Source organism: Rhea pennata, chromosome 20, assembly GCF_028389875.1.
Source record: "Rhea pennata isolate bPtePen1 chromosome 20, bPtePen1.pri, whole genome shotgun sequence".
Taxonomy (NCBI): domain Eukaryota; kingdom Metazoa; phylum Chordata; class Aves; order Rheiformes; family Rheidae; genus Rhea; species Rhea pennata.
The window spans coordinates 7,444,917-7,463,566 of NC_084682.1; the positions used below are offsets into that span (position 1 = coordinate 7,444,917).

An 18,650-nucleotide genomic window follows, 5' to 3' on the forward strand; every position below is an offset into this window, starting at 1 on the left:
GGGAGGAAGGGCTCGCGCAGGCGCTGTTCCGCCGAGGTCGTTGGAGTCATCGGAGCCGCCGCGCCATGTTCTCCCGCCTCTCTCGTCCCGCTGCAGCCGCGGCCGCCGCCCTCGGCCGGGGCCTCGCCACCACCGCCCAGGTAGGCGGCGGGCCCGGCCGCCCCTCCGCTCGGGGCTGGCTCCCCGCCGTGCAGGGTCGGGGCGGCGGCCGGAGGCCCTCGCCGTGGCGTGACCGTGGGCGCCGCGGCCGCTGGGCCCCGCCGCTCCGGGTGGCGCGGTGCGGGGCAGAGCTGTTGGGTCGCCCCGGCCGAGGGCGCCGGGGTGACCTCGCGTCTCTGCCTCATGCCGAGCCGGGCCGTCGGGCACCTCCGAGCGGCGGCTCGGCGCTGCCGAGCCCGCGCCCTCCTCCAGGGCGGGCGTAACCCCACGCGTTAGCCCTCGGGGAAGGGGTGGCTGCTCGGGGAGGGATACCTGAGTTATGTCCCGCTTCACGCCTCTCCTGAGAAGAGGCAGCGCTTTCAAACGGCATTGAGAATTAGGGCTGGAGGGTTTCGGGTTTAACGGTAATCCTAAGTGTGCTGAAATCCGTTGTATGTGAGTACTTATAATACAGGAAAAAGTATGCTACTCTAGGCCTCTTTATCATCTAAAGTAAATACTTTGCCAATGGCAGTTGACAGAGTTGTCATAGCTGTAAAGATAAGCTTTGCAAGGAAGGTTCAGGTAGTTACATTGATTGGGGTTATATTTATTAGTAATGAGATTTTGAGCTCCTAGCGTCAGCTCAGTCATAAATACTGTGGATTGGTTATTAAACCCACTAGCTATTCCTGGTGGGGCACAGCAATGACCAGCAGTAGACTTTACTCTCCCTTGGAGAGTATTTCTGCTAAATTACACTTATTGCAGCAGCAAAAGAGCTGAACTAAGGTTAAGCTGATCTAGCTCTGGGTAATTTATTTTATTTCCTTTCATAGCAGGATAGTTAAGCTGTTCATGCAGGGACTTGGAACAAATATGACTTTATCTAGTAAGACAAGGTGATTAAAAAGGTCCTTATCAGTGGTAATTGTATTACCACATCCCAGTAGCCTCTGATTCTTCATTGCTTTGGCACAGCATTGCGTTTTAAGGCTATTCTAGTCTTTTACTGTAACTTTCATCTGGCAAGGCTTTCTCTCCATGTGTAAAAGTTTTCAAGAAATATAACTTTCTTCTAGAGAGTACGTTAGAGTAAAATTGTCTCACCAGTGGAACACTACAGAGTTAGTTTTTACGTGCCTCTCAGCCACACTTGATCAAAGCTCGAAATTATAGTCACTTAATGTTCTCAAGGCCTCAATCTTGAGGTAGCTGTGAGTGCTATTTTGAATCTTTCAGGTGCGTACATTTTCTTCATGTGTGCGCAATGTTTATTTTTTTCTAGCCCATAAGTTATCCAAAAGGGACAGTTGTCCAAATGGGAAGGCATACTTTTTGATACTGCAACTAAAACTGGAAAAAGTGCAAAATACATGTTGCCCTAAATCAGACCTCGTTCCACAGGGTGGCAGGTATTAGCCTCAAGCAGCAATTCCTACTTGAAGGAAGGTGATCCTTTTGAGTGCTTTGTCTTGCTTTGCTTCCCTTTTGAGGCTCAGATGATTTATTAAAAAAAAAAAAAAAAAAAACAAAACACAACCCCCTTGCACCATTTCTCTCTAACATATCTTACCAATAAATTCCAAAGATCTTTCGGATGCAGTCATGGGGAGGATAGTTTCATACTACTTAAGTGGCAATCTAGTTTGCGTACTGCTTGATAAAGAAATTGAGTAATAGAACTAAAAGTAAAGAAAGCATGTTGAAATCCCCAAGGTCACTTGAGTAGTAACTACGAAAACATGTCTTCAGTATGTTTGTCTTATTTTTCCCTCAGAACAATGCTAAGGTAGCAGTGCTTGGGGCCTCTGGAGGGATTGGCCAGCCTCTTTCTCTTCTCCTGAAGAACAGCCCGCTGGTGAGCAGGCTCAGCCTCTATGATATTGCTCACACTCCAGGTGTTGCAGCTGACCTCAGCCATATTGAGACAAGAGCACATGTTAAAGGTATTGCAAGCTGCTGTACATGATTTGTGTTCAGTGAAGTGATTCTGTTTTCAGATATGACCCTTAGATGCCCCTTGCTGTGTTTCCTGTGAAGGGGAATGCTTACATGATCCTGAAACATAGTGTCAATTTAAGTAGCTTTTTCTTAAGCAGTGCATGACTAACTAAGGCTTAGTTGATTTGATCAACAAGTATGGAGATGTAGTTGCACCATTGAAGAGAAATTCATAACCTAAATTTAAAATTTTGACTATGACTACAAATAGACTTGGCACTCTTGGAGGTGTGTGCGTGGGAGGGGAGAACTTGCCAACATGAATTGTACACACTTCTCTGGGTTGGTTAACAAGTTCTGATGAAATCGAAGAAAACTTAATCCTCTGATCTTCATTTGATTTGAAGATTTCTTAAAGGAGAAATTTTATTTGAATGTGTCTGCCTGTCTTTTATATATATATATATATGTAAATATATATAATTTTATAATTTTAAATTTTATAAGTGTTAAATAGTGTCAAACAAAGGTCTCTAAGAAAGCAAGTATATATGACAGGAGATATCAAGTATTTTCAAAAAAGATAAATGTGAGGTTTCCAACACTCGGATTCTGCAAATTTTGAAACAAATAACAACAAAATATAAGTTAGGGTCCATTTCTGATCTTATTGCTTTGCTTTTGAGTGTAAGTCTCAATTGAAGCCTAAAATAAAAAAGGAATTGGATGCCATAAGTGTAATTTTAATTTTCAGCTGTTAGATTTATTTAATAACTGGTAAAATCATAATACCTAAATGTCTTCCATTCCAGGCTTCCTGGGACCTGAGCAGTTGCCAGAATGTTTGAAGGGTTGTGATGTTGTAGTGATTCCTGCAGGAGTCCCTAGAAAACCAGGTATGTTCTCCTCGTTAAAAGCTCCAGGGCTTCAATGAAGCAGCACTGTTTAAATAGGGCTCTGTCTGGTGCTTTATGGACAGACACGTTCTTGATGTTGACTTGGATATGAGTGGTTTGCTAGTGACTTAGACCTTCTGTGGTATCAGGGATCACAGTTAACTTCTGTCTTAAATGATCACTTGTAAAATGGAGATCAATTTGATTTCTGGAGTTTCTCTGTAAGAGCGAGATGCAAAGATATTTCAGAGAAGCTGTGAGTAATCTTGAACTTCCCTGGTATTTCTTGCATAAAACAATACTATGTTCAAAAATTAATCTTTTGTTTCATTTTTCAACAGAACAAAAATAAGCCATTTGTTTCACATTAGTTGTATGATACCCATTCTGAGGATCTTTGAATGCTTTTAAGCCTTCCTACCATCTCTGATCTGTTCCATTTCTACTGTTTTTCATTGTCCGTTGGGAACGTAAAGAAGGCTTAGATTTCATTCCCAGCTGTTCCTAATCCCCAGTTTTTCATGGATAAGTGGTTGCTGCAACGGAAATAAGAGATTGCACTTACATAGCTAATAATACTTTGCACAAGACAATTAGTGTTCAGACTGTAGTGGTAGAGGTGACTTCAGAGTAGGTGGGGGAGTCAACCTAGGAGCATTTATGCTGCTGAGAATGTCACTGATACTGATATGTGTCAGTATGGTGATGCTGTACTTAATTTGCCTAGATGAAATAGGTTCTGACGATTAACATTTGAGGTAGTTGCTTCTGAAAGGGCAGAAATCTTTTCTTAGCTAGAAGAGCTACCTCATTACTGCAGCTGGAGAGTTTTCTGGATATAGCAAACCAGAAGGCAAAGTTGTTGTATCCCTGTCTATAGTAGAGTATGCTTTTTGGTTGAGTTGCTTGAGAATGGACTATGGATAGCTTACTAAAATATTGAACTGAATATGTTTTAGGTATGACTCGTGATGACCTGTTCAACACCAATGCTAGCATTGTTGCTAATTTGACGTCTGCCTGTGCAAAGCACTGTCCAGAGGCCATGATCTGCATTATTTCTAACCCGGTAAGCATGTTCTGGAGACCTTGAATATATAGAGAAGAAAACTCAGGCTGGCAGTATTCGAGTAACCTGCGCGTTCCTGTCATGACATTCAGTAGTATTTTACTGATTATGATCTTCAAGATTTATAGAGTATTTGCAGAAAAAAACCCTAAAACTCTGATTCTCATGACCAGTTTGTCTTGGGCCGTATTGAAGTTAGATTAAACCTGGGTACAAAAATGCTTAATATCATCAACATCTAGGTGACTGTTTATAATACATACTGGTTTATTAGCTGGAATAGAAGCATTAGCTCATGGGGGGGGTCTTTATAATGTGAAGGAACAAGTTACTGTCTTGATGGTTATTTAAAATGGAAGACTTATTTCAACCTGGCTCTAAATTGTTCTTCAATTTAGAGATTGAAATAACCGGTTACAGAAGACTTTAGACTCGAAGCTTGCTTTGGGTTGTTTACTAGCTTGTACAGTTAATGCATTGGCTGCATTTTTGCACATTTTTTAATATATTGCTTACTTACTCTTGCTTATAGGTAAATTCAACCATCCCAATAACTTCAGAAATCTTCAAAAAGCATAGTGTGTATAATCCCAACAGAATATTTGGTGTTACAACCCTGGACATTGTCAGAGCAAACACTTTTGTGGCTGAGCTAAAGGTAGGTAGTTCATAATAATGGATGCTGCAGGAGGGATGCCTATCTATTCTTCTGCCTGTCTATTTTTGATCTATCCAAAATGCCTTTTTAAATCACCAGACAGAGCTGAAATAGCTCAAATTTCTTTAGAGCTAGAGGTGAAGGCAACACTTCCCATTTTCCCTTCTTTAGATGAACCTGGGGGTAGGGTTTCTATCTTGCAAATGAAGTTCAAGACATTTTGACCTTTTCATAGCTGTCCTCTGTGAGCAAGCTACATATTTGCCTTAATTCTGTTGGCATTTTCAACTCTGCTGGTGCAACCAGAGAAGGCTGAACTGTAGTGTGTCACTGCAAGCAAAGTGTTTGCTGTCTCTTCTAAGATATTCTGTGCAGTACTAGGAGGTGTAATAGCTTGACTGCTCTTAATAGCAGTATAATTGTGTAAAGTCATCAGAGTAACATGGAGTCAAACTGTAGATTTAGCTTTGTCCCTGAAGTGTAACTGCTTGTGAAATTTTTGCCCTATGTAGCATCGAATTATAGATGTGTCCAAATACCTAGGGCAAAGAATGAAGTATAGTGGCTTTTTCTTATCTGTATATTTCTGAAGCTGAAATTTCATGTTTTCTCCAGGGTTTAGATCCAGCTCGAGTAAGTGTTCCAGTTATTGGTGGCCATGCGGGGAAGACTATCATCCCTCTGATCTCTCAGGTAGGTCATAGTAACTACAGTGTGTGATATTACACTATATGGTATTCCTCATCAATACATAACAGTTGATGTGAAGTGCTTTGGTCATGGCACTTCCTAAGGTCATGGTAGCTTCCTAAGGTACAGCAGAGACGATCCCTGCTTTTGTTTGTATGTTTTTCCTCTGAGATGAGATGCAGGCTTTTGAATGCTTATGAGCTAAATCTGAACTCTTCTGGGTGGTTTAAATAGCTCATTTTTCTCCCCTAAGGAGTTCTGGGATGGGAATTGATGAGTAGTGTGGGTGCTAAAATATGCTGGCATTGCATATGTGTGTGTAGGGGTGTGTTTGGTTTTTTTGATGGTGATTGAGTGATATGAGTGCCTTGCTTCAGTGGGAAAGTGCAACTGTCTTTGCCTTGGAGGACTGTAAACACTGCTTCCACACCCAGAATTGAAATGAAGAGGCAAAGCTCAGGTTGTATGGGGAGGCCTGCTTCAGTAATGACTGGTAGTCAGATATACATTCCCTTCAGCCTAATCTAGAAGACTTTGGAAGTTCTAGAGTAGGCTGTAGCTTTGTAAGGAGATGGCTAGAGCATGTACTACACAAAGGGATGCTAATGAGCAGTCCCCTGAGAAAGGGGAAAAGCTTTGCTCTAGGCAGGAATAAAGTATTCTTCCCAGGACATGCTCTTAGGGAATAAGAGCAAGGGCTTTGGTGCAGCTCAGTCCTGAGAGGGTGCTTGCATTAGCATAGCCAATGGGGACAACAACAGCTGCTCTTAACATACTTGCATAGCTGTATGTGAAGGTTCAGTAACTTTCTAAATACTGCTTGCAGACTGGATCCTTCATAAGGCTCTTGACTTCCATAATGCCACAGCGACCCAAATATTTCGTAGATGGCTTTTGGAAATTCCTAAGGCCTGTTACATGCTTGGAGGATAACTGTCTAGTGCAAAGTACAAGGTAGCAAGTAACCATGGTAAGCCTCGGCTTTTTGTCAAGCTGTGGATTGTTCTTGAGCATACTAGGCATGATTAGGTTACTGTTATAATTCATACTGTAACCAGAAGCTTTGGTGAACTTCTATAGCTGGTCACACAATCTGTAAGCTGGGGTAACTGTTTTTCTGGGAAAAAACTGCTTGTAACAACAGTAGCTGTACAAAAAGCACCATGTGGGTGGCGTTATGCTGAATCTGGAAGGATCCTGGTATCTGATAATAATATTTTCTTCCATTTTAGTGCACACCAAAAGTGGACTTTCCTCAGGATCAGCTGGAAAAGCTTACAGGAAGAATTCAGGAAGCTGGCACTGAAGTTGTCAAAGCTAAAGCAGGAGCAGGTTGGTTTTTTGGCTATGGCTTTTAAATAATTTCTTGTTGACCAACTAAATGGAGGTACTACCCTTCAATTTATTCTCATGTACAGCTGTGATGCAGAATTATGAACTGCTGGTTACAAATCTAGCTGCTTTAATTGTCTTTGCAAACATGAGGCAGGCATGAGGAATGATAAGGGGAGGATTTCGGGTACGACGAATGCTGTCTTTGTCCTTCTATATACAGTATGTATGCATACCCCTGAGGTGGGGGAAGGTTGAAGAGGTAAAAGAAAAATTGCTGGTAGTAAACATTGCTTCACAGTGATTTATCAAAGTGGCTGTGAGTTTGAAGTAAATGGCACTGCAGCACTGTAAATACAGCAGTGTAGAAGCCTTCTGATACTAAAGAAATAGATTGAAAGATGATCTGTTCTAAAAGTGATTCAACTTTTACAGGATCTGCCACCTTGTCTATGGCCTATGCTGGTGCTCGATTTGTGTTCTCTCTGGTGGATGCAATGAATGGAAAGGAGGGGGTTATTGAATGTTCCTTTGTTCGATCAGAAGAGACAGAGAGCCCTTACTTCTCTACGCCTCTGCTACTTGGAGTACGTATTTTAAATGATGGGGTTTAGAAACAGCAGTTACTGATTTAGTCTTGTGTTTTTTAACTCTGCACTTCTATTTAGCATTAGACAAAGTTGAAGTTGCTAAGATTCACTAAAATTGATAGTTGGGCATACATTGAAGAGTTCTCGAATATTTTGGTGTTGTGCTTAGATAGGCACAAACCTGCTGTTTTACTAGAATGCTGCTGCTTTTATCTACTCTTAGACTGCAGCTCACTGAGTAACAAGAGTTTCAAACTTAAGAGGTCACACTGACAGCAAGTTGGTGCCTATTTATGAAGGGCTTTCAGATAATCAAAAACAGCAAGGTGGTCACCTCAACTCGACCTACTACAAGCAAATCCCTCACAAATGGAGATGTGTGGAAATTATAGCATGGATTAATAGATTGCTTTCTGGAACTCCACTGGCCTCTGAAAGAAGTGTTCCTTTGTCATCCTCCCCTGTGGGTGGGGCAAAACCCAAAGAATCTGCAACCCTGGCAAGTCAGCTGGGATGGTATCGTTTGTTGTCTTAGGTGTTAACTGACGAAGCAGAGGGATGTTGAGGGAAGGGTTTTGGATGTGGGCATGAGTTCTGGAAAACTTAGGAGTGCAGCTCTGAAGCAGTCAAATGAAAGGCTTACGCAGTAGGAGAGAATTCCCATGCAGTACTATGGTACTGAGGACAGGATAAGGCACAAAGGGGAGCGGATGGTATCTGTCTTCTCTTGAAAGTAAGTGGCTAGTTGCAGGTTTCATACCAGAGTGAACAGTGAAAGAGAAGCTTACGAAGGCTGTAAAAATTGCTACAGGTAGCAAGATGCTTCAGAGCCTTTCAGAGAAGCATAAAGTGGGCATGCTGTACAGGCAGTAGAGATCCTAGGCTGGGTCTCCATTTTAGATGGATAATAAGTGATCAGATCTGTTAAGTTCTCTAGGTAATCAAGTGAATGGTTAATTCTTAAATCATTTTTTCCCTCAGAAAAATGGAATTGAGAAGAACCTAGGTATTGGCAAGATCTCCCCCTTTGAAGAGAAGATGATTGCTGAGGCCATGTCTGAGCTGAAGGCTTCTATTAAGAAGGGAGAGGAATTTGCAAAGAACTTCAAGTGAAGAACTGATGATAGAGAGGAATTGCAACTTCCTTAATTTATTAAGGCATCATGTCACTTTACGACTTCTGATTCAAAGCTCATGCTTTGATTGAAGTCTGTCTGTATTAGTTAAAAGATTGTCGCCAATGCAGATGCTAATCATCAATAAAACAGCCTCATTTTTTCAGCGTTATCAGCCACAGTTGTCCTAATATGCTTGTCTTTGGAGGTGGAAGCTGCAGGTGTCTGAAAGGTTATCGGTTCCAATAGTAATGAAATACCAGGCTTTTGAAATGAGTGACCCGGTTATTAGATCTTGTAAATAAGAATTATCCTAGGGCATTCCTTTGCATAAGAGAATATAATAGTATGGACTGAAAGCAATGGACACTTCAGAACTAAAAGTCTGAAGTTATGTTTAGTGTTTAAAACTTTTTTTTCCTCAAATCATGAGATCTTAAAATATATGCCTGCTCTCTGAACAGAGATGATAGAGCAAGAGGGGCTTCTCTCGCGTAAGAAATTCAGTCAAGTCAATCCTTGTGCTGATTTCAGGCCTCCTTATTTTCACTGGTTTGTGAAAGTTGCAAAATCTACCTTTTAAGTAAAGGTTAGCGTTTCTTACCTCTTTAAGCAACTTCTATCCAAAAAACTTAACTCGTGAGTGAAAGTAAGCAACACCAAAACTGCACTGCAATTGTAACTGCTGTTGTGCATCCAGCCTGTAATTTTGAAATGGGTAGTATCCACATGACCTGGGTGCTCAGTTATTCTGCAGTTCCTCTGAGCATGGAGCTGTGCTGCTTTTTGTGTTTGCTTGAGTTACTTGTTCAGCACAGCAGCCAAGAAACCAGATGTAATCAAATAAGATCAAGGCAGGGTGAAAAGCCTTGTGAGAGGAAAAGCTTCCAGTCAAATGATCCAAGAAGTGTGTTTCTTTTTCTTTCTTTCTTTCTTTCTTTTTTTTTTTTTTTCTTTTTCCAGGGGGTGGCATTGCCCCTGTTTGTTAGGTTGTTTTGCCTTAATCTCTTATGTAATTTGACTTGAAAGAATCAGTAAAAGAGCACAGCAGTTGAAATGTCAGTCCTGCTGTAAGGAAGTAATAAAATGATAAGAGTGACTTCTTTCTAGCTATGAACAAAAGCCTTGATTTAGCATCTAGATAGACTTTGGTTACGATCATCCTCTTGTGAATATAAAAATAAATGTCTGCAAGAAAATGGTGATGACAAGCTCAGCTGCTGACTTCTTTCAAGGTAAGCTTTAATGAAGGAAGCTATTAATTCACTCTTCTTCCATGCTCTGTGGGCTGCTTACCCTATTGCTTTGAATTGCTCTAATCCACGTAGGTTGAATTCTAAGCTGAATTCCAATACAGACTGTATTTTGATTAGATGAGGGAAGTGCCAAAGCCCAGCATCTCTGGTTGAATTAAGAGGAGCGTTAGTCTGAGCAAGAGCACCTTGTGTAGAAGCTTCTCTTAAGGAAGAGACCCAGAGGTAATGGATACTGGTGGTGTCTTACTTTTTTTATTAGTATCCTTTTTATGAGTTTTTGAAGGTGTTTACAGTTCAAATACAGCTTGTTGATCTAGTTTATTGTTCTGAACTCTTCTGATAACACAATTGTCATGCCGTTTAATAGGCACGGAATAAAATGCTTGGCGCTCTCTGCCCTCTAGAGTGTGTAGGGAAGAGAAGCCAGCAAGCAGTTCAATGCATCAAAGCTTTGTTTCATTATAGAAATAGTAATGAAATGGAAGTGTCAGCACATTACTCAGTAGGCTTGGGCCAAAGTAGTTGTTAGGTGGTATTAATAATCATGGGAAAATGGATCACAGTTTGGAGGGGGGGAGGGAGGGAAGGAGTATATGGCAACTGAAGGATTTCTGAAGAGGGAATGGCCACCCAGACCTAGTAAATGCAGTATGAACAGCTGTGTTCAAAACAAGGATAAGTGGAAAGCATGTGGCAGACTCCTATCAGCAACCTGCTTTATTGTGTAGAGATCCTTTCAGGCCTGTCAACAGTTTTGTATCCAGAAGTAGGCAACGTGGGTTATTTAAAACCAGGATGATTGTTCATCAGCTGGAGCCAGTGGTCTGCAGTGAGGGCTGCTCCCTCAGCATGTGTCCCCCGGTACCCAGCTGGCCTAAGTAAGGGGAGCTCCTGACACAGCCTTAAAACAAACCCTGGGCTACTGGAAAAACCTTAGCTTGTAACCAGGAGGGAAATAATACCCACTTGTTCTAGTCTTGCTATTTTAAACAGAGCAGATTTCTGAGGGGGGTTGTTCTGTATGGGTTTTCTTGTTGTTTTGGGGGGGTTTTTTGTATTTGAGGTTCACAACATAGCTTCGGTCATTCCATCTTTTTCTTGTGTCAGCAGTCCAAATCCAGCAGAATGTGGGGATTTGCAGGAACAAGCAGAAAGCTGCTTTGCTTATTACAGTAGGGACTCGGGGACAGTACGAGTATGTGGAGCTGAGGCGGAAGGAAGAAGATTACTTCCCAGGACCTGCTGACTGGCAGATTCTTCAGGGTCTCCTTCAAATCCCCTTTATGATAAGATAATTTTTTCTGTTTGTGTCCAAATCCCATGCCTCTTGCTTGGAACAGGGTTGCAGCTGTTCCCTCTGGCTGGAAGTCAGCTCTCCTTTTGCTGAAATGAGACACTCTTCTTGAGGCTTTCTGCAGCAGAGAGAGAGGCCAGGAGGAGGATGGTGGCTGAAGGTGAGAAATTAACTTACGTAGAATGTCCTCTGCTTGGCCAGACGCGCTGTCCAGCTGGCCCAGGATCGCAATGAGGACTGAAGGCTTTAGGTAAGTGCAGGATCATCCCACCCCTTCTCTCCCCTCTGCACTCCGGTCTCTTCCCTCGCTTGCTCTCGTCGTCACTGGGAAGTATGAGGTTCGTGTCCCCGAGCAGCCCCTGAGCAAGCGAGTCTGGCACGGGGAATTTGCACTTAGCTGTTGCTCCCTTGAGAGAGATTCCCTAGCGGAAGAAGGGAATCTGGCAGCAGCGCGCCTCAGTGATAGCAGAAATGGGAATTAATCGAGTGTGCCTAATCAGCTGACGCTTTGCCCTGGAAGTCATTTCCTAGCGCTACATCTCTAACGAGACACACGACCTTCATCCTGCGTCCCGTTGCGTACTGCGGCGTAGCCTCCTGGCTGAGCCACGGCGCTGGCGCCGGCCGCCACCGCTTCCCACCGCCCGCGGAGGCGAGTGACGGGGCTGCCGTGGCCGGGCCCGGGGGGAGGCCACGAGCCGCTCCGCTCTCCTGCTTCCGCCCCGCTTCCCTCTGGTCTGCTCCGTCTCCCGATCTTCGGGATGTCAGGATCTGGTGTAACGCTCCCGTTGCCGGAGACCGGACCGACTCCGACATGAGCCGAGGCATCCTCCCAGCAAAGGGCGTGCTGCCGCGCGGAGGCCGACGGCCGGGGAGATGGGGTTCGTCTTACCCGCTGCCTCCCTTCCCGAAGGGCACGTGTCGGCTCCTGTTCTCCCGCCTCTCGCGGCGCCTGGCTCCCAGAGGAAACCGGGAGCGTCCACGTGCAGTGCGCCTGGCTTTGCTGGAAGAACTTAGGCTTTTTGTAGGAAGAAGGAGCTTTTATCCACGTATACAACGGAGGAAGGGGGAGCTGTTTTCAGGGAAAACATTTAAACTATGCCCCCCCCACACACACACACACACCTTGGGAGGGGGGGAAAGGAGGAGAGAAACTTCCCGGGCTTCTCAGAGCCAGGAGGAGAAGCATACCCCTAGTTTGTCGCGGGGTTCAGTCGCTCCAGCCATGTAGATTTAGGGAGCCGTGTACCCATTTTTACTAAGCAGATTTTTGTCTAGATGGTCTTTAACCATCTGACGCTTTCCGCTGCACCATCTTTTATGTAAATGAAGATGCCTCCTCCTTTCCAGGCAGCTCGGCTCAGCTCTGCAGCGCAGATGTTAAGATTCAGAGGAGATGCATATTAAGAGTAATAAATAGAGATATTCCAGATGGCCAGATGTCAGGTCACTTGATCCCACCTGCCACTTCCATGCAGCTGGGGCAATGTGATGAAGTACGAGAGAAGATAAAAAGAGAAGAAAAGCAACTGGCAAACCTTCTGGCTAGGCTATTTCACGGTGATCAGCTGTGGTCCCAGGGTGGCTTCGAACTGAATGACTGCAGGGGCTGAGTGCAGCCTGGCAGCATGGTGTCCCTGCTCCGTTCTTACTTCTGGGAAAACTCTCTTCCCTTCCTGGAGCACTGTGTTCATCTCTCTAATCGCCCTGTGCTTTGGGGGCTGTCAGCGCCCGCCCCTACGTGGAGCCAGCCAGACCTGTGCCTGCGGTCGCCGCCGGAGCCCTAGACCGCGGGGGCACGTGCGGCGGGAGGGGCAGCTCTCTGGGAGTAACTGCTCGTGCAGTGTCCCAGTCTGCAAGGAGACTTAACCCTGCAGCACAACCCAGCGCAGGTCTGTGGTCTGCTGCTATCGAGCCAGAGCCCCGTTTCCTCCCGCCGGGCTCAGGGCTGCGGGAGCCGGGAGATGGCAGCAGCAGCTTGCCTTTGGGCAGGGCTGTCCCCAGGCAGCCGGGGACGACCGCTGCCATTTCCGTGATATTTAGGAGAAGGGGAAACAATAACGGGGTGACATTTGGGTGCAGCCTCTGCCTCGCCATGGCTGGCTGGCTTCCCTTCCCTTCCCACGTGCCGGCACGCGACCGGCCTCTCCGGCGGCTGGAGGGAGCTCGCGGAGGCGGCGCGGCGCCGTGGCCAGGAGTGCCAGCGCTCAGCCCTGCTCCCCCCGATTTACTGCTGCTCGCAAACCCCAGCGGCTTTGTGCCACCGATCCCCTTTCGGGTGCTTGGTGCTTTATGCACTGGGCCTGGCGGGTGCCTCGCAGCACCTGCTCCCTCTTGGTTTCCCCCGGCCAGACCTGGCGCCCAAGCCCGTCCACCGTTGCAGCACCTCTCGTGGGCCCGCGGTGGCCCCGGGGCTTGGGCTGAGCTCTCTGCTCTGGGCAGAGCATCTCCAGCCCGTGGCGGCTGCGGGGAAGGAGCCCCGAAGGGAAGGGGCACAGGCCCTCGGAGGGGGCCAGGCGCAGCCGGGGGGATGCGCGGCAGCGGCAGTGCAGCCCCTGGGTCGGCTTCCTGCTGCTCGGGAAACGGAGCCCGCTAAGGGGAAAGGGCCGGGAACCATCTCAGCTGCCGTTTCTGCTTTGCAGAGGCCTCTTGGCTCCCCCTCCCTCCCTCCCTCCCCGCTCTCTCCTGCTTGGCCGCCGGCACCGTTAAATCACCACCTTTGCATTCGCTCATCTTGATTTACTAAAATGCCTGGGAGCTCTCGCTTCCCTCCTGGGTGCCTCGGAGCAGATTTGGAGCGCGGCGCCGAGGCGGGAGGGTTTGTTTGCATTTACAGGGAAACCTGTTAATAAAGGACACCGAGGGGACTGCTCTTTTCCTGGCTGCCGGAGCAGATGGCTGGATAACGCAATGTGATTAATATGCAGGGACTCCTGCAGGGGCTGAGATTTTATTGCCTGCCAGGAGAGGTTAGCGCACGGGGGCCGAGCCTTGCTGTGGCTTGGCCCTTCCCGGGCATCTGCCAGCTGAGGATCTCGGGGCACACGGGAGCCCTCGGCAGCCCTGGGACCTGTCAGCCTTAGCCGCGGGCAAGGCGGTGTGAGCCGAGCACGGGAAAAAGCGTGTACGAGGGCTCCAGTAAAGGTCCCCGCTCGGACCGCTCTGCACCGCTCCGAGGAGCGACCAAACATGAGCATGGAAGAAAATCCACCGAGGGCTGCAGCTCCTGCAGCCCCCTCCTGCCGCGCCCCTGCCCCTGCGCCGCTTCCCTTCGCTCCGCCGCCTCCGCTGCCTTTTCCCGTCTCGTTAGGACCCTCGCTGGCTAACGCGAGGCTGCCGAGTGCCACCAAAGTCAGAGCCGGGCTTTGATCAACAGCATATTGCTTTTGCCTTGCTAACCGCACGCTGCGCGTGCCGCGGCACTGCCGGCTTCCAGCGCCCTTTCTTGCGTGTCACGAGGAAGCTCGCGGAGATTTTGAACCTCAGTGTGAATCTTTGCAATTAGGCCTGTTCTGACGCCTGCCTTGTTTGATCTCCTTTAATTATTTATTGCATTATTTTTCCTTCCCGAGCCCTCTGTGTCTTTCAAGTGATTATTTTCTTCCGCTCCCGCTCAGCTGCGGCTCTCTCGCTCTGTCTGTTTTGTTGCAATTAATGTTCCTTCTGCCCGGCTGTTTTGTCTCTCTCCACCTTTTGTTCTCGGTGCGATCCTTCCCCTTCGCCTTCGCCTCCCGCCGCGCTCGCAGCCCGGCTCCCCCCCCCCCGCGCACGCTGCCCGGCACGTTTTCTTGCTATTTTCCTCCTTTTCCTCACTCGCTGGCCATCGCCTTTCCCCATCGCCCCCGGGGCTGTTGCCGGCATCCGGCGGCTGCGCCGGCCCCGCGGCCGCCCCCGAGACGGGATTTGGCTCCCGCCGCCCCCGTTTTGCAGCCGGGCGCGGGGAGGGGGGCAGCGGCCCCGGGCACGCCGCGGGCAGCATCCTTTCCGGGACGGCGTCCGTCCCCGGCTGCGCCGCCGGCTGGGGCCGCGTCCGGGGCCGGGCTGCCCGGCGGGGGGATGCCGGCGCCGGAGGCGGCGCCCCGGATTTCGGGCGGCTTCAACCCCCTCTCGCAGGCGAGTTCGGCCCGCGCGGACCGAGCCGGTTCGGCTGCCGGGCGGCGCGGGCCGCCGTCCCGCGGGGGAGGCCGCCGCAGGCCGGGCTGCGGGAGCCGGGGCGGGGGGGGAGCCTATTGTTGCAGCCTATTGTTCCGGCCTATTGTTCCAGTCTATTGTTCTGCTGCGGCTGGTGGAGAAGCCCCACGTGGCCTGGAGCGACACTCCGGCCGGCTCCCCGGCTCCCGCCTCCAGGAGCCGCCTTGGGCTTCTGCCCCCGGGGCCGCTCGTCCCCCCGGAGCTGCCCCCTCCGGCGCCGCGGGAATCGGGTTGGGGGCGGCTGCCCCGCGCAGGGCGCCCGCCGCGGGGACGCAGCCTCCCTCGCCCTCTCCGAGGATAACCAAGCAGCTACGGGTACTGGTTGCAGCCGCCCCGGCACTGCCCAGCCGCGGCCCCCCCGCGGGCTCACCGGGGCCGTTTTGCCCCGATATCTGTCTTTCCACCCAGTTTCCCCCCTTCCGTTTCCCTCGGCGAGGGGGAGGCTCGTGCAGGCGGCTGCGGTGTTAGAGCCCCCCACGGGGGTCCTGCGTACGGGACGCTGGCAACTCTCCACGCGCTGGATTTTGGATGCTCCCGAGGGCCCGTGTGAGGTGTCTCATGGAGGGGGCCGCGGACTCAGCGGACTTCTTCTCAAGGCACTTGCTGAAACGCCCCGAATCACCCCTCAGCTCCCAAAGGAAAGTCTGCTGGAAGGCAGCGTGGGAGCTGCACACGCATGCGTGCACATGCACGCATGTATGTACATGTGTGTGCATGCGTGTGCATGTGCGTGGACATCTGCAGCAGCCGCCACCTGCCCCGTGCAACTCGCATCCTCCTTCAGCCCCTCCGTGGGGACAGGCAGCAAATTTTAACGTGGCCTTGCAGCACCAGCAAATTTAACTCCAGAAGAGGCCAATGAATAATAAAACACCCGCCGCTGGGGTGCTGGTTTTGCAGAGCGGCCTTTAGAAAACAAACCCGAGCGGGCATTTCACCCTGGCGGAAACTGCCCGGCGGGGACACGTCCCCGAGCCGCTCGGCCCCGCCGGGAGCAGCCCCGGCAGCTCGGCTCCCCCCAGCCCCGCCGCCTCGAGGGGCTGCTGAGCCCCGGCGGGAGCCCCAACCTCCTCCTCTTTAATTTTGTTTTTAGCATGCGCTCCCGGCGAGGCCGAGGGCAGGGTCCAGGCGGGATGCAGGTGAGCAGACCCGAGGCGGGGTGGCTCCACGGCTGGGGGTGCGCGGTAGGATGCGGCCGGCCGAGGCAGGGCCCCGGAGCAGGCGGCCCCAAGCAGCACGAGTTTGCCGGGTCTCAGCGTGCTGGCATTGGTCCCACCGCCGTGCCGGGCGCCGGCACTTCGGTGAGGAGCTCTGGGCCCCAGCAAAAAGTGGGGCTGCCTTCACCTGCCCCCGCCTCATAAATCCACTTTCCTCCCTGATTTCTGCAGGCACTTGGGGATTTCTCTTTGCATATATTGGCTTATTTTGGTACTTTCATTTTTTTTTTTATGCGTAATTTTGCCCTGGGGGCGTGTTGGTGCTGTGGTGCCTCAGTTTCCCCGAGTCCCAGCAGGGATGCCCCGGCCGAGGAGGGGGGCCAGCTGTGCCAGGGGCTGGGGGGGCGGCAGAGGAGGGGCCGAGGGTCCGGCAGGATGGGCGCCCGGGTGGGGGGGCAATGTGCAGTGCTGGGAATGGGGGGCGTATGGGGGGCAGAGGGATGTGGGGGGGGGCTCTAGGGGGGTGTAGGGTGTTGATGCGGGATGGGGCGCAGAGGGGTGTAGGATGAGTCTGGGGGGTCTCTTTGGGGGGGTGAGGACGTGGGATAGCTGGGGGTTGCTATGAGGGGCAGGGGGAGTGGGGGGGCTGGCGGGCGGGGGGGGCGCGGGGCGCGGGTGGGGGCGCGGGAGGGGCGCGGCGGCGGCGCCCTCCGCCCGGCAGGCGGCGCTGGCGGCGCGGCGGCGGCGCGCTGGCGCGGCCGGGGCGGCTCGGTGGCGCGGAGCTGTCCAGCACTTCAGCAGGGGCCGCGCCGGGAGGGGCCGCGAGCCGGGGCCGGGCCGCGCCGGGCCGAGCCGGGCCGAGCCGGGCCGGGCGGCGGCGGGAGCGGGGCCGCCCCGAGCCGCGGCGGCGGGGCCGAGGCCGAGGCCGAGGCGGCAGCAGGAGCTGCGGCGCCAGGTGAGGCGCGGCCGGGCCCGGGCCTGGCTCAGGGGCCGCACCGGGCCGGGGGTGGGGGTGGGGGGGGACACGGAGGGTGTCCGGGCCCCGGGGGGGTCGGTCGGGCCGCGGCGGGTGTCCCGGGCCCGGGGTGTCCTTGCCCCCGGGTGTCCCGTCCCCGGGGTGTCCCCGTCGCCGGGAGCGGTGCCCCGAGGCCCAGGGGTGCCCCAGGCCCGGGGAGGGCGGGGGGAGGCGACCGGAGGGGGACGGAGACGGGCAGAGGCGTCGCTGCTGGGAGAAGAGGGCTGCGAGGCGGCAGCGAGGGACCTGCCAGCGCCGGCTGGTGCCCGGCTCCCGCTGCAGGCGGTTGGGATGGGAAGGGCTGAACGGCAGCGAGACGCCGAACCGGAGGCTGCGCGCGCCGAAGCGGCGTGGGGTGCAGGTGAGAGCCGGGGAGACGCCTCTGCGGGGGAGAGCTTGCTCGGGGAGCCCCTCGCTGCTGTAGCCCCCCACCGCCCCCGGGAAGGAAACCGCGTGGCTCTGGCGGGTGAGGCTCCGAAGCGCTGCCGCGGGGCCGGAGAGGGGCCGCGGGGCCGGAGGGGGCGCGCAGCCCTTCCTCGGCGCTTCCCGAGCAGCTTGCACAGCTGTTTTCAGGTTCGGGAGATTGGTCCCTGGGTGCTTCCGTGCAGCGTGCCGGGCTTGGGGAGCCGGTGGCGAGGGGTCGGGCAAAGGATGGGGATGGGGGATGGCAGATTTTGGACACTCAGGGTCTTTGCTCACTCAGAGCAGAGAGGCATCTGCCTTGGGAATTTCGGTCTGGCTCTGGCTTGCAGGTTGCTTTGCTTGTCTATGCTCTTGCTGATGCAGAGGATTTGTTTTGGGGCTGTGCAGGGGGTGACTAGTGTTTAAGGCTCTCCGGACCTAGAATTTAATGGTGGTGAATGCAGAAGACTTTTGGCAGTGGGTCTCAGTTGCTCGCCCACTGGCTAATCCCCTTGCGCCGGTCCCTGGCCCCACATGGGCTGCGGGCTCCTTGCGGGCAGGAGGTACAAGAGAGGAGCCGGAGAGCGGCGTGTGCCGCTCTCTGGGGAGCGAGCGGCAGACAGCGGAGGGTGTTGGTAAGACCGTGTACGTTGTACGAACCCGCAGCACCCCTTGCTCCTGCTCGCCTCTGCCCTTCCTTTCCGCCGAGGATCCCTAGCTCAAAGCAAAGCTGGTGTGCTGCCGCTCTCACGCGGCTCGCGTGCGTTTGTCTGTCCTCCTCAAAAGCCCAGACCTGCAGCCCTGTGTGAACTTCCAGCCCCCCGTGTCCCCGTCTTTCCTCTCCTCGCGGCGGCACCGGTGCCAAGTGCCTCCCTGCTCCTCATGGCAGCTCGGCCACGCGCG

The 18,650-nt window shown here is 51.6% G+C and overlaps 2 protein-coding genes across 2 annotated transcripts in view; both read left to right on the forward strand.

Annotated features, from left to right (window-relative positions):
- The first annotated feature begins 13 nt into the window (after positions 1-13).
- Positions 14-8,609, forward strand: MDH2 (malate dehydrogenase 2). The gene is made up of 9 exons (XM_062592655.1): positions 14-140; positions 1,919-2,087; positions 2,895-2,978; positions 3,938-4,047; positions 4,580-4,705; positions 5,321-5,398; positions 6,628-6,727; positions 7,163-7,314; positions 8,299-8,609. Exons 1-9 carry the CDS (start codon positions 66-68, stop codon positions 8,428-8,430), a joined length of 1,026 nt encoding a protein of 341 aa, XP_062448639.1. The 5' UTR covers positions 14-65; the 3' UTR covers positions 8,431-8,609.
- Positions 8,610-17,694: 9,085 nt separating this feature from the next.
- The window catches only part of SRRM3 (serine/arginine repetitive matrix 3), a 37,863-nt gene continuing 36,907 nt past the window's right edge, over positions 17,695-18,650 (forward strand). Inside the window, exon 1 of the mRNA XM_062592673.1 lies at positions 17,695-17,706. The gene's annotated coding sequence lies outside the window, so the exon portion shown is untranslated. The remainder of the gene's footprint in view (positions 17,707-18,650) is intronic.